This window comes from Oncorhynchus kisutch, unplaced genomic scaffold (assembly GCF_002021735.2).
Source record: "Oncorhynchus kisutch isolate 150728-3 unplaced genomic scaffold, Okis_V2 scaffold1304, whole genome shotgun sequence".
In the NCBI taxonomy this organism is placed as follows: Eukaryota; Metazoa; Chordata; class Actinopteri; order Salmoniformes; family Salmonidae; genus Oncorhynchus; species Oncorhynchus kisutch.
Genome location: NW_022263249.1, coordinates 1 through 12,284, shown reverse-complemented (window position 1 = coordinate 12,284; position 12,284 = coordinate 1). Strand labels below are relative to the sequence as shown.

General features: G+C 47.9%; 1 protein-coding gene across 1 annotated transcript; it reads right to left on the bottom strand.

Annotated features, from left to right (window-relative positions):
* Window positions 1-6,015: 6,015 nt before the first annotated feature.
* LOC109888363 (D(1) dopamine receptor-like) lies at window positions 6,016-9,514 on the bottom strand. Its single transcript, XM_031818239.1, has 3 exons — window positions 8,983-9,514; window positions 7,878-8,694; window positions 6,016-7,528 (listed from the first exon to the last, which is right to left on the bottom strand). Exons 1-3 carry the CDS (start codon window positions 9,238-9,240, stop codon window positions 6,891-6,893), a joined length of 1,713 nt encoding a protein of 570 aa, XP_031674099.1. The 5' UTR covers window positions 9,241-9,514; the 3' UTR covers window positions 6,016-6,890.
* Between the last annotated feature and the right edge of the window lie 2,770 nt (window positions 9,515-12,284).

The window sequence follows — 12,284 nt, the reverse complement described above, 5'->3', positions numbered from 1 at the left end:
ATAAAACATGAATTGGTGGAACGACCCTTAAACAGCTGCATGGTGGCCTGAATTGGTGGAACGACCCTTAAACAGCTGCATGGTGGCCTGAATTGGTGGAACGACCCTTAAACAGCTGCATGGTGGCCTGAATTGGTGGAACGACCCTTAAACAGCTTCATGAAGACCTGAATTGGTAGAACGACCCTTAAACAGCTGCATGAAGACCTGAATTGGTGGAACGACCCTTAAACAGCTGCATGAAGACCTGAATTGGTGGAACGACCCTTAAACAGCTGCATGAAGACCCGAATTGGTAGAACGACCCTTAAACAGCCACATGGTGGCCTGAATTGGTGGAACGACCCTTAAACAGCTGCATGAAGACCTGAATTGGTGGAACAACCCTTAAACAGCTGCATGAAGACCTGAATTGGTAGAACGACCCTTAAACAGCTTCATGATGGCCTGAATTGGTGGAACGACCCTTAAACAGCTGCATGATGGCCTGAATTGGTGGAACGACCCTTAAACAGCTGCATGAAGGCCTGAATTGGTAGAACGACCCTTAAACAGCTGCATGATGGCCTGAATTGGTGGAACGACCCTTAAACAGCCACGTGATGGCCTGAATTGGTAGAACGACCCTTAAACAGCTGCATGAAGGCCTGAATTGGTGGAACGACCCTTAAACAGCTGCATGAAGGCCTGAATTGGTAGAACGACCCTTAAACAGCTGCATGAAGACCTGAATTGGTAGAACGACCCTTAAACAGCCACATGGTGGCCTGAATTGGTGGAACGACCCTTAAACAGCTTCATGATGGCCTGAATTGGTGGAACGACCCTTAAACAGCTGCATGATGGCCTGAATTGGTGGAACGACCCTTAAACAGCTGCATGAAGGCCTGAATTGGTAGAACGACCCTTAAACAGCTGCATGATGGCCTGAATTGGTGGAACGACCCTTAAACAGCCACGTGATGGCCTGAATTGGTAGAACGACCCTTAAACAGCTTCATGAAGACCTGAATTGGTAGAACGACCCTTAAACAGCTTCATGAAGGCCTGAATTGGTGGAACGACCCTTAAACAGCTACATGAAGGCCTGAATTGGTAGAACGACCCTTAAACAGCAACATGATGGCCTGAATTGGTAGAACGACCCTTAAACAGCTGCATGAAGGCCTGAATTGGTAGAACGACCCTTAAACAGCTGCATGAAGGCCTGAATTGGTATAACGACCCTTAAACAGTTTCATGAAGGCCTGAATAGGTGGAACGACCCTTAAACAGCTGCATGATGGCCTGAATTGGTGGAACGACCCTTAAACAGCTACATGATGGCCTGAATTAGTGGAACAACCATTAAACAGTCACATGGTGGCCTGAATTGGTAGAACGACCCTTAAACAGTCACATGACGACCTGATACGGGTAGGCTACTTACAATTACATTATTATGGACAAAAGAGCGACATTATTTGTATTTGTCAAATGGCAAGCCAGCACAAGGGGAGTCCCTCAGGGGAGTCCCTCAGGGGAGTCCCTCAGGGGAGTCCCTCATTTGTGTAGGCTATTCACCAGACAAAACCGCTCAACAATAAATAGTGGCTGAATTCATCCTCGTTGTTAGACTATTTGATATGTAATTTTAATTTTAAAAAACGTCTATAAATAGCAGCTAAATACGATATATAGCTATAGATAGTACACTGCATAATGAAATAAAACCTAGTGAGCTAGTGTTTTGAGAGGGGGCTGACTGTATAATATGGCATGAATAGATTGGTTTTACGCACAAACTTTCTATCCAAGCTGGGAGAGGGCGCGAGGACTGCGCAGGTAACGCTGCTATCAGCTCTTAGCCCGTACAGGACTGTTGCGAACTCTAAAATAAATCAGTTGGTTGCTGATTAGTATGCTGTTGCATCGAACATTTATTTTACAATATGCAATGTTTGAATTTTCAACTTTAATCACTGAACAAGTAAATGCATTATTGCCAGCAGCCAGCATTCTAAAGACGGCATTATTACGACACCGTGTATTCCTGCCGCGTGGTGAAATATTGGGCTTAACATGAGAAAAGTACCACCAAATAGGCCTACCAATAAACATTGATCCATGACCTAAAGCAAAGCTCTGGCACCACAGAGGCGATCCAGTAAAACTGAGTTATGCCAGTGAACTAATCAACATTATGTGTAGATCGGACAGTCGGCGCATTAGGGATTTGACACGGACTACAGCCAAAAGCTTTACATATTTAAACATTTGTAAAAGATATATATATATATATATATTATAATAATACACAATAAAAAAAATAACATTTCCTTCAAATAAATATGTTGGTCTTTTAACTGTAGTTGTGTCAGATGTGTGTGTGGGCCTTGGCGTTTGGTCTTGGCCTTCTATTACAGAATGTTGGACACAAACACCATTCTAGAACACTGTAACTAGATGAGACAATAATGGGAAGGAGAAGAAAGGGGACAGTCATTGGCTGTTGTGTTACTGCATGTTTTATTGAGACCCTGGAGCTGTGTTGAATTTTTATTGAGACCCTGGAGGTGTGTTGATTGAATGCATTACAGAAGAGTGGTGTGCCAGGATGTACCAGTGTGTTGTGGCTCAGGAGCATGGCTTAGAAGGTCAAACACTCCCATGTGCGCTTTCTCTCGCTCTTTCTGTCTCTCTTTCTGTCTCTCTTTCTGTCTCTCTTTCTGTCTCTCTTTCTGTCTCTCTTTCTCTCGCTCTTTCTGTCTCTCTTTCTGTCTCTCTTTCTCTCGCTCTTTCTGTCTCTCTTTCTCTCGCTCTTTCTGTCTCTCTTTCTGTCTCTCTTTGTGTCTCTCTTTCTGTCTCTCTTTCTCTCGCTCTTTCTGTCTCTCTTTCTGTCTCTCTTTCTGTCTCTCTTTCTGTCTCTCTTTGTGTCTCTCTTTCTGTCTCTCTTTCTGTCTCTCTTTCTGTCTCTCTTTGTGTCTCTCTTTCTGTCTCTCTTTCTGTCTCTCTTTCTGTCTCTCTTTGTGTCCCTTTCTATCATTGTCTGCCTGTCCTCTATCTCTGTTTTTGTTTCTCTCTCCATCCATCTCTCCCACATCCCCATCTCCCTCTCCCTCTCCCTCTCCCTCTCCCTCTCCCTCTCCCTCTCCCTCTCCCTCTCCCTCTCCCTCTCCCCAAAGACCTTTCCTGTCCTGTTCACAGTACATCACATTGACCTTGTTTCATACAGATGTAGGATCTACATTTGAGCCAGTTTGCTACAGCAGGAAATTAATCCTGCAGCAACAGGAAATGTGGATTACAATTAATGGACATTTTGGATGGAAAAAATCAAGTTTGAAATTTCAATGTGGAAATTGCAAACTTCAGAAGCCTTTTTAACCTAAAATGCACTACACATTTAAAGTTTCCTGCATAGCAGGAAAATTCTCCTGCAACAGGGTGATCAAATTACGATCCTACATCAGTATGACTCAGTATGTCCCAAATGACCCTGGTCAAAAGTAGTGCACTATATAGTGAATAGGGTGCCATAGGGTCCTGGTCTAAAGTAGTGCACTATATAGGGAACAGGGTCCTGATCTAAAGTAGTGCACTATATAGGGAATAGTGTGCCATAGGGTCCTGGTCTAAAGTAGTGCACTATATAGGGAATAGTGTGCCATAGGGTCCTGGTCTAAAGTAGTGCACTATATAGGGAATAGGGCTCTGATCTAAAGTAGTGCACTAAATAGGGAATAGTGTGCCATAGGGCTCTGATCTAAAGTAGTGCACTAAATAGGGAATAGTGTGCCATAGGGTCCTGGTCTAAAGTAGTGCACTAAATAGGGAACAGGGTGCCATAGGGTCCTGGTCTAAAGTAGTGCACTAAATAGGGAACAGGGTGCCATAGGGTCCTGGTCTAAAGTAGTGCACTACATAGGGAATAGGGTCCTGGTCTAAAGTAGTGCACTAAATAGGGAACAGGGTGCCATAGGGTCCTGGTCTAAAGTAGTGCACTAAATAGGGAACAGGGTGCCATAGGGTCCTGGTCTAAAGTAGTGCACTACATAGTGAATTCACAACAACAACAAAATAGAAATAAAAAGGAGAGAAGAGGAAAGACACTAACAGCTGCTTAGCTCTCCACCAATCAGGGACCAAACACATGATGACAGGTTAACAGTCCAGGGAGAGAACCTAGAGGTGGTAGGGAGGCAGAGAGAGGAGGGAGGTTACGCAACTAACACACCATCTATGTCGCTCTCTGTCTCCGTCTCTCCATTTCTCTGCCTCTCTCACTCTCTCCATTTCTCCCTCTCTCTCTCAATTTCTCTCTCTCTCTCTCTCTCTCTCTCTCTCTCTCACTCTTCCTCCCTCTTTTTCTCACTCTTTCTCTCTCTCTCTCTCTCTCTCTCTCTCTCTCTTCCTCCCTCTTTTTCTCACTCTTTCTCTCTCTCTCTCTCTCTCTCTCTCTCGCTCTCTCTCTCTCTCTCTCTCTCTCTCTCTCTCTCTCTCTCTCTCTCTCTCTCTCTCTCTCTATTTCACTCTTAAACACAGACACACAGACACTCTCTCTCTGGGCTTAGCTTTTAGTCAGAGGCAAGCATATACACACATTCTGCATGTTAGGTTATGGATGGGAGAGATTTGATTCAGGAAACCGGCACGCAAAGCCATTCCAACCAACCTTCACGGGTTACAATAAGCAACCTGGGTTCAAATACTATTTGAGAAAATTAATTGAATTGATCTGATCCAAATTGGTAATTTAATTTATAGGATTCAGATAATTCAGTAAATATAGTACACAACATCTGATTTCGACCAAATGTCTTCCTATCAATGAGTAAGACAATCCAAAAGCCAACCACGGACCCCTCATACCCCATGCCAATTCACCTCAACAACCAGTATACAGCATCAGTTTCTCTATGTTGGACAAGTAGTATGAAGCTGCGGCTTGGAGCATTGCATCTTCATACTAGGTCATGTATTCCCTGTGAATCTGGTGATGTGTTTTTCTCCCTCTGTTCTGAGAAAGTGTAACTGAAGTAGCCTGCATTAAAGTAGTGTGAATGTACGAGGTTATGACAACTAGATGCAGCCGTTCCTGTGTTTTTTAAATAGATCACGTTTCCTTTGCAACTATGTTGGATGAGTAGTATGAAGCTGCGGCTTGGGGTATTGCATCTCCATACTATGTCATGTATTCCCTGTGAATCTGGTGATGTGTTTTTCCTTTGAAACTTTGGGTTTAAAGCGATACATTTTGGCTCATTACGAAAATGAATTGTGTGGACAAACTCACAATTCAAGCCAGTCATTCATGAAGATTCAGTTTGTCCCTCTCTGCCAACCATGCATGAGGCAGGTCGCACTAACCCTAATCAGGTATAGGATGTGATTCACAAATTTGTGATTTCTTACTCGCATGAGAGAGGGATAAGAGGAGAGGGAGAGAGAAAGGGAGAGAAGAGTAGAGAGGACGTGTTTAAGAGGAGTGGAGTAGAGACGGGTCGAGGGAGGGAGGGAGGGAGGGAGGGAGGGAGGGAGGGAGGGAGGGAGGGAGGGAGGGAGGGAGGGAGGGAGGGAGGGAGGGAGGGAGGGAGGGAGGGAGGGAGGGAGGGAGGGAGGGAGGGAGGGAGGGAGGGGAGAAGAAAATAAGTGAGAGAGAGATGGAGAGGAGGGAGAGGTGTGGAGAGAGAGAGAGAGGGAGCTCTGGCTGTGAGACTTTGTTACTGTATAATAGATGCTTAGAAATACCCAGGATGGACATCATCATCGTCACCGTGACATGGCATCACACAAGATCCCCAGGGCCTGGAGAGATAATCCCTGATAATCTGAGAAATACAGAGGCTGTGTCCCAAAGGACACTATATAGAGAATAGAGTGCCACTGGATCCTGGACAAAAGTAGTGCACTAAAGCCCTATAGGCCTTGGTCAAAAGTAGTGCACTAAAGCCCTATAGGCCTTGGTCAAAAGTAGTGCACTAAAGCCCTATAGGCCTTGGTCAAAAGTAGTGCACTAAAGCCCTATAGGCCCTGGTCAAGAGTAGTGCACTAAAGCCCTATAGGCCCTGGTCAAGAGTAGTGCACTACATAGGGAAGAGGGTGCCATTGCAGATGCAGCCGGTGTCACACTTCCCCCACAAATAAAGCCCACAGGTCCAGAACAAATATGATGTTAATGACGGTTGAGAGACATGGCAGTAGAAATAGAAATCTAGGTCAGCTCAGGGAAGATCTTTTCTACTCTTCTAACATTCTATCCCCTTCGACAGACTTAGACCAATCAGCAGTTGATATTGACCTAATGATATTGACCTACACCAATCAGGAGTTGATATTGACCAAATGATATTGACCTACACCAATCAGGAGTTGATATTGACCAAATGATATTGACCTACACCAATCAGGAGTTCATATTGACCTAATGATATTGACCTAATGACCTAATGATATTGATCTAATGCAACGGCAGCCTAGAACAGTGTTTTTCAATGTGGTTGTTTACCATTACTATCATTACTATCATTACTATCATTACTACCATTACTATCATTACTATCATTACTACCATTACTATCATTACTATTAATATCCTTTTCTCCTTGAGGCACCACTTCCATAAAAACAGATCAGATCAACAATATATTACAGAGCTTTTGTGGGTTCAGGAACGAGAGGTGGAGAAACCTTAGCCTAGAGCATTGGTGGAAAATGGCCCTGTTTCAATCAACCCTCAATGGGTTTTTCATCAAATTGGCCAATGAATGTTTTGGATAAACCTGTCATAGCTATTTCCTGGATAAATGTGATCCATTAACAGCTGAGACAATACAGGTTGTGGATTCATTTGAAATGAAACGACTACAGACATCAACGGTACGGTCAGTTTGGCACAGTTTGAAAGTTCATCAGAAAGTTTGTGAGGGAATCATTTGAGTCCGTTGTCCCCCGTCCGTTAGGTCTCTTTTACAATCCTCCGTGGGACAGGCGCACTCCGCCTCTGGTTGTGTTATCGTCCCTCTACGGTTCGTTAACGTTGCCGGTGGCATCCTAGAGAGACCTGCCCCGCTGTCCCCTCTCCCTCTAACCGGGTCCACCTCACAGTCACACAGCGGCTCCTCTACAGCTCCTCTACGGTCTGTTAACGGTGTCGGTAGCACCCTCCCTCTAACCGGGTCACGGATTACACCAGATGTGACACTACCTCTACCGGCGCCACAGGCGGTATCGTAAGCCACGCCCATCTCCGTTGTGAAGAGCGAGTTCTTCTTCTCCTTCCCGGTGGCGTCGTTGCTCGCCAAGACAACGCTCTCCACGCGCGTGGCGCTCGTCGTCCAGCCGCCAAAGCACCCGTTGTCTCCACGGCAACCCAGCAAGCGGAGGAACGCCTCGCGGAACTCAGTGTTGAAGGCGTAGATAACGGGGTTTAAGGAAGAGTTGCTCCAACCGAACCACACGAAGACGTCAAAGGTGCTTTCACTGACACAGTACAGGTGGGAGGATTGGGAGGAGGGGTCTGACACAGTTCTAGAGGCTGTACCTGGACCTGTGTGTGGGGGAACATGGGCATGAGAGTTAGACAAGGATCGTGTTTCTAAGAGGTCCTGCTCTCAGATCAGTGATATTTCATAAAGAGTTGTGTAGTGTTCTGGCGCTTTAACTAAGAGTTCAAATATTGTCTGGACAGGAATGTAAAACTGTCATGTAAACTTCTTTTAACTGAAGTGTTAAAAGGTTAAGGTTCAGGAAGGTTGTTGTGCTCGGACCAAAGGGGCTCCGAAAACACGTCATCGATAAAAACTATTGCAGGGAATTACGTTGCCGACCTGAACGACCTTTCAAGGTCACAACTAATAATACCTTGACGTATTTGAGTTGAAAGGTCATAGTCCTACCTGGGCAGAAGGGCATGGCACAGTTGAGGATGAAGAAGGGGGACCAGCAGAAGACAAAGACCCCCATAATGACAGACAGAGTCTTCAGAACCTTGGTTTCCTTCCTAATGGAGTACCTCAGGGCCCGGTGTTGGGGAGGAAGATCAGGATGATGATGATGATGTTTCGGGGTCGTTTGGTGAAAGATGGAGCAACGGTGTTTAGAACGAAGAGGAGGATGACGATGGTGGAAAGCGTGCACGTGCCCATCTGCATCCACATCCACGTGCGGGTCCGAGCGGCAGTTCTGTGCGTGTTCTGCTGCTCGCTCCAGGGAGGAAATCCTGCGTATCTGGACCTGGGCGATCCGGTAGATCCGTGTGTAGGTGACCACCATGATCGCCACGGGGATGTAGAAACTGATCAACGAGGAGGAGATGGCGTAGGTCCGACTCAGACTCGAGTCACAGTTCCAGCCGTTCACCTCCTCCGAGGCCCTGCGGAGTTGATACACCCCACTGACGTTAAACCAGGTAACGTTCCGGTTAAATTCGTCACCGCTCCCAGTGTTTCCGGTAGTCGCAGCCCGGTGCCAGTGGAGTTGAACGGGCACAAATGATATCACCACGGAGACCGTCCAGGTCACGCCGACCATGACGAAGGCCACGCGGCGGTTCATTCTCCTCTCGTAACGGAACGGGCTGGATATCGCCCAGTAGCGGTCCACACTGATCATGCACAGATTCAAGATGGACGCCGTGGAACACATGATGTCGCTCGCCACCCAGGTGTCACAGAACGCACCGAAGGGCCAGAACCCCGCCACCTCTGCCGCCGCCTTGGAGAGAGAGAGAGAGAGTAAGAGAGAGAGAGAGAGAGAGAGAGAGGGAGAGTAAGAGAGAGACAGAGAAAAGGAGAGAGACAGAGAAAGAAAGAGAGAGAGAAAGATAGAGGGAGAGTAAGAGAGAGAGAGAAAGAGAAAGAACGTTTATTTTTAGTGTCAATCCACAATAATACAACTGACACAACAAATTACAGACACTGAAATCCGTATCCTAGGCAGTCGTATCTGTTATCAATCCATTTTCAATCAATGAAATATAATCCATCGATTATAAGACGTTACCTTCCACGGCATCACGAGCAGCGCCACGAGGAGGTCCGACAGCGCCAGGGACACGATGAAGATGTTGGTGACTTTGGCGCGCAGGTGCCGGTACCGCAGAACCGCCGCGCACACCGTGAAGTTACCCAGTAACGTCCAGAGGATGAGCAGTGAGAGGACGCAGCCGACGAGCGCGCGAGTGGCGGGTAAATCCGCGTGTGGCTCGGGCAGATGAGGCTCGCTCTGGTTCTCTGCCAGGCGGTGGCTGGCGTTATGCATGGCCTCGTCCCTTCCACCGTCAGACGGTCAGCGGTGGGAACAGTGTGTCAATCAAACACACCGCTGTTCCCATTCATCTGAGAGGCGAAAAAATAGTCCTCTGTTGGTGTATTTTAATTTTATTAATCCAATATTTATTTCTCCTCTTCTCTTTCCATTATATCTCTCCCTCCCTGTCTATCCCTCTCGGTTCCAATCTCTCACTCCGTCTGTGCTGTAAACCTGTAACTGTAAACCGGTATCTGTGTCACTCAAACCGCGATGTGCGGCTGGGCTGTTTCTTCCTCGAGCTGAATGAGAAACTATCTGTGATGCTCTCTTTCTCTCTCTCTCTCTCTCTCTCTCTCTCTCTCTCTCTCCTCTCTCTCTCTCTCTCTCTCTCTCTGTCTCTCTCTCTCTCTCTCTCTCTTCGCGCTCTTCGGTGTTTTGCTTTTAGAAACCACGTGCACCAACAGCTGGAGATAATCGCTTTTACAGAACCAACAGAACGCATGAGGACAGAGAGAGAGAGAGACAGACCAACAGACAGACAGACAGACAGACAGACAGACAAATAGTGTGCTATGCATCTCTTCTTAAAAAAAATTATTTGCATATTAAGTATCCATAACAACGTATTAGTAGCATATAAACCTAATTTACATTTCATGTTTGTACATTCATAAATGTTGTGGCCAAACCATCCAATAAATCCATTTGTTCATAATTTAGAGATTGTCACCAGGCTGCACTATCTATTTCTAAATTCAAAGATGAGGATTATTGTAATTTCCCATAGGCCTTTAAACCACAGACCAGAGTGCATGATGTTATTGTGCAGAAATAAATCATAAGCCTAGTCGGACGTGGTTGTTCTAGCTCTACTGTCTACTGTCATGGAGAAGTGGCACTGTCCATGGTGCTGAATCCACCTAGTCGGACGTGGTTGTTCTAGCTCTACTGTCTACTGTCATGGAGAAGTGGCACTGTCCATGGTGCTGAATCCACCTAGTCGGACGTGGTTGTTCTAGCTCTACTGTCTACTGTCATGGAGAAGTGGCACTGTCCATGGTGCTGAATCCACCTAGTCGGACGTGGTTGTTCTAGCTCTACTGTCTACTGTCATGGAGAAGTGGCACTGTCCATGGTGCTGAATCCACCTAGTCGGACGTGGTTGTTCTAGCTCTACTGTCTACTGTCATGGAGAAGTGGCACTGTCCATGGTGCTGAATCCACCTAGTCGGACGTGGTTGTTCTAGCTCTACTGTCTACTGTCATGCAGAAGTGGCACTGTCCATGGTGCTGAATCCACCTAGTCGGACGTGGTTGTTCTAGCTCTACTGTCTACTGTCATGTGAGAAGTGGCACTGTCCATGGTGCTGAATCCACTGTCACTGAAACCTCCACCACTCGGAACAACAATATAAACACCACATGTTACGCCTTGGTCCATGTTAAATGAGCTGAAATGAAAAAAATGTAAAACATCACAGACATTTTCCATATGCAGAAAATGTCAATACATCCCTGTTGGTGAACATTTCTCCTTTGCCAAGATAATCCACCCACCTGATAGAGATCACGAAGCTGATTAAACAGCATGGTCATTACACAGGTGCACCTTGTGCCGGGAACAATAGAAAGCTACTGTAAAATGTGCAGTTTTGTCACACAACACAATGCCACAGATGTCTCAAGTTCTAAGGGAGTGTGGAATTGGCCTGCTGACTCTATGAATGTTCACCAGAGCCAGAGAATGGAATGTTATTTTTAACCTGAGGGATTGTGGGCCTGAGGGTGGGCCTGGCTGCTAAGTGGGTGGGCCTGAGGGTGGGCGTGGCTGCTAAGTGGGTGGGCCTGGGGGTGGGCCTGGCTGCTAAGTGGGTGGGCCTGGGGTGGGCCTGGCTGCTAAGTAGGTGGGCCTGGGGGTGGGCCTGGCTGCTAAGTGGGTGGGCCTGGGGGTGGGCCTGGCTGCTAAGTAGGTGGGCCTGAGGGTGGGCCTGGCTGCTAAGTGGGTGGGCCTGAGGGTGGGCCTGGCTGCTAAGTGGGTGGGCCTGGGGGTGGCCTGGCTGCTAAGTAGGTGGGCCTGGGGTGGGCCTGGCTGCTAAGTGGTGGGCCTGAGGGTGGGCCTGGCTGCTAAGTAGGTGGGCCTGGGGGTGGGCCTGGCTGCTAAGTAGGTGGGCCTGGCTGCTAAGTGAGTGGGCCTGGGGGTGGGCCTGGCTGCTAAGTAGGTGGGCCTGAGGGTGGGCCTGGCTGCTAAGTGGGTGGGCCTGAGGGTGGGCCTGGCTGCTAAGTGGGTGGGCCTGGGGGTGGGCCCTGGCTGCTAAGTAGGTGGGCCTGGGGGGTGGGCCTGGGGGTGGGCCTGGCTGCTAAGTAGGTGGGCCTGGCTGCTAAGTGAGTGGGCCCTGGGGGTGGGCCTGGCTGCTAAGTGGGTGGGCCTGGGGGTGGGCCTGGCTGCTAAGTAGGTGGGCCTGGGGGTGGGGCCTGGCTGCTAAGTGGGTGGGCCTGGGGGTGGGCCTGGCTGCTAAGTAGGTGGGCCTGAGGGTGGGCTGGCTGCTAAGTGGGTGGGCTGAGGTGGGCCTGGCTGCTAAGTGGGTGGGCCTGGGGGTGGGCCTGGCTGCTAAGTGGGTGGGCCTGGGGGTGGGCCTGGCTGCTAAGTGGGTGGGTCTATGCCAAAGCCCACCCATGGGGACACCCCTGTCCAGTCATGTGAAATCCATAGATTAGAGCCTAAGAAACGTATTTACATGATATCATCTGTAACTCAGTAAAATCATTGAATTTGTTACATGTTGCGTTTATATTTTTGATCTGTGTGTGAAGAGTATCGAACTCGCTGAACTAATCAGTTGGTCTATAGAACTATGGCCACAGCCAATTGTTTTAATGCGCTTCGAAATTCATCTCAGAGTCAGTCAGTCAATCAGTCAGTCAGTCAATCAGTCAGCCAGCCAGCCAGTCAGCCAGCCAGCCAGCCAGTCAGTCAGTCAGACAGCCAGCCAGCCAGCCAGTCAGCCAGTCAGCCAGCCTGCCAGCCAGCCAGTCAGCAGCCAGTCAGCCAGTCA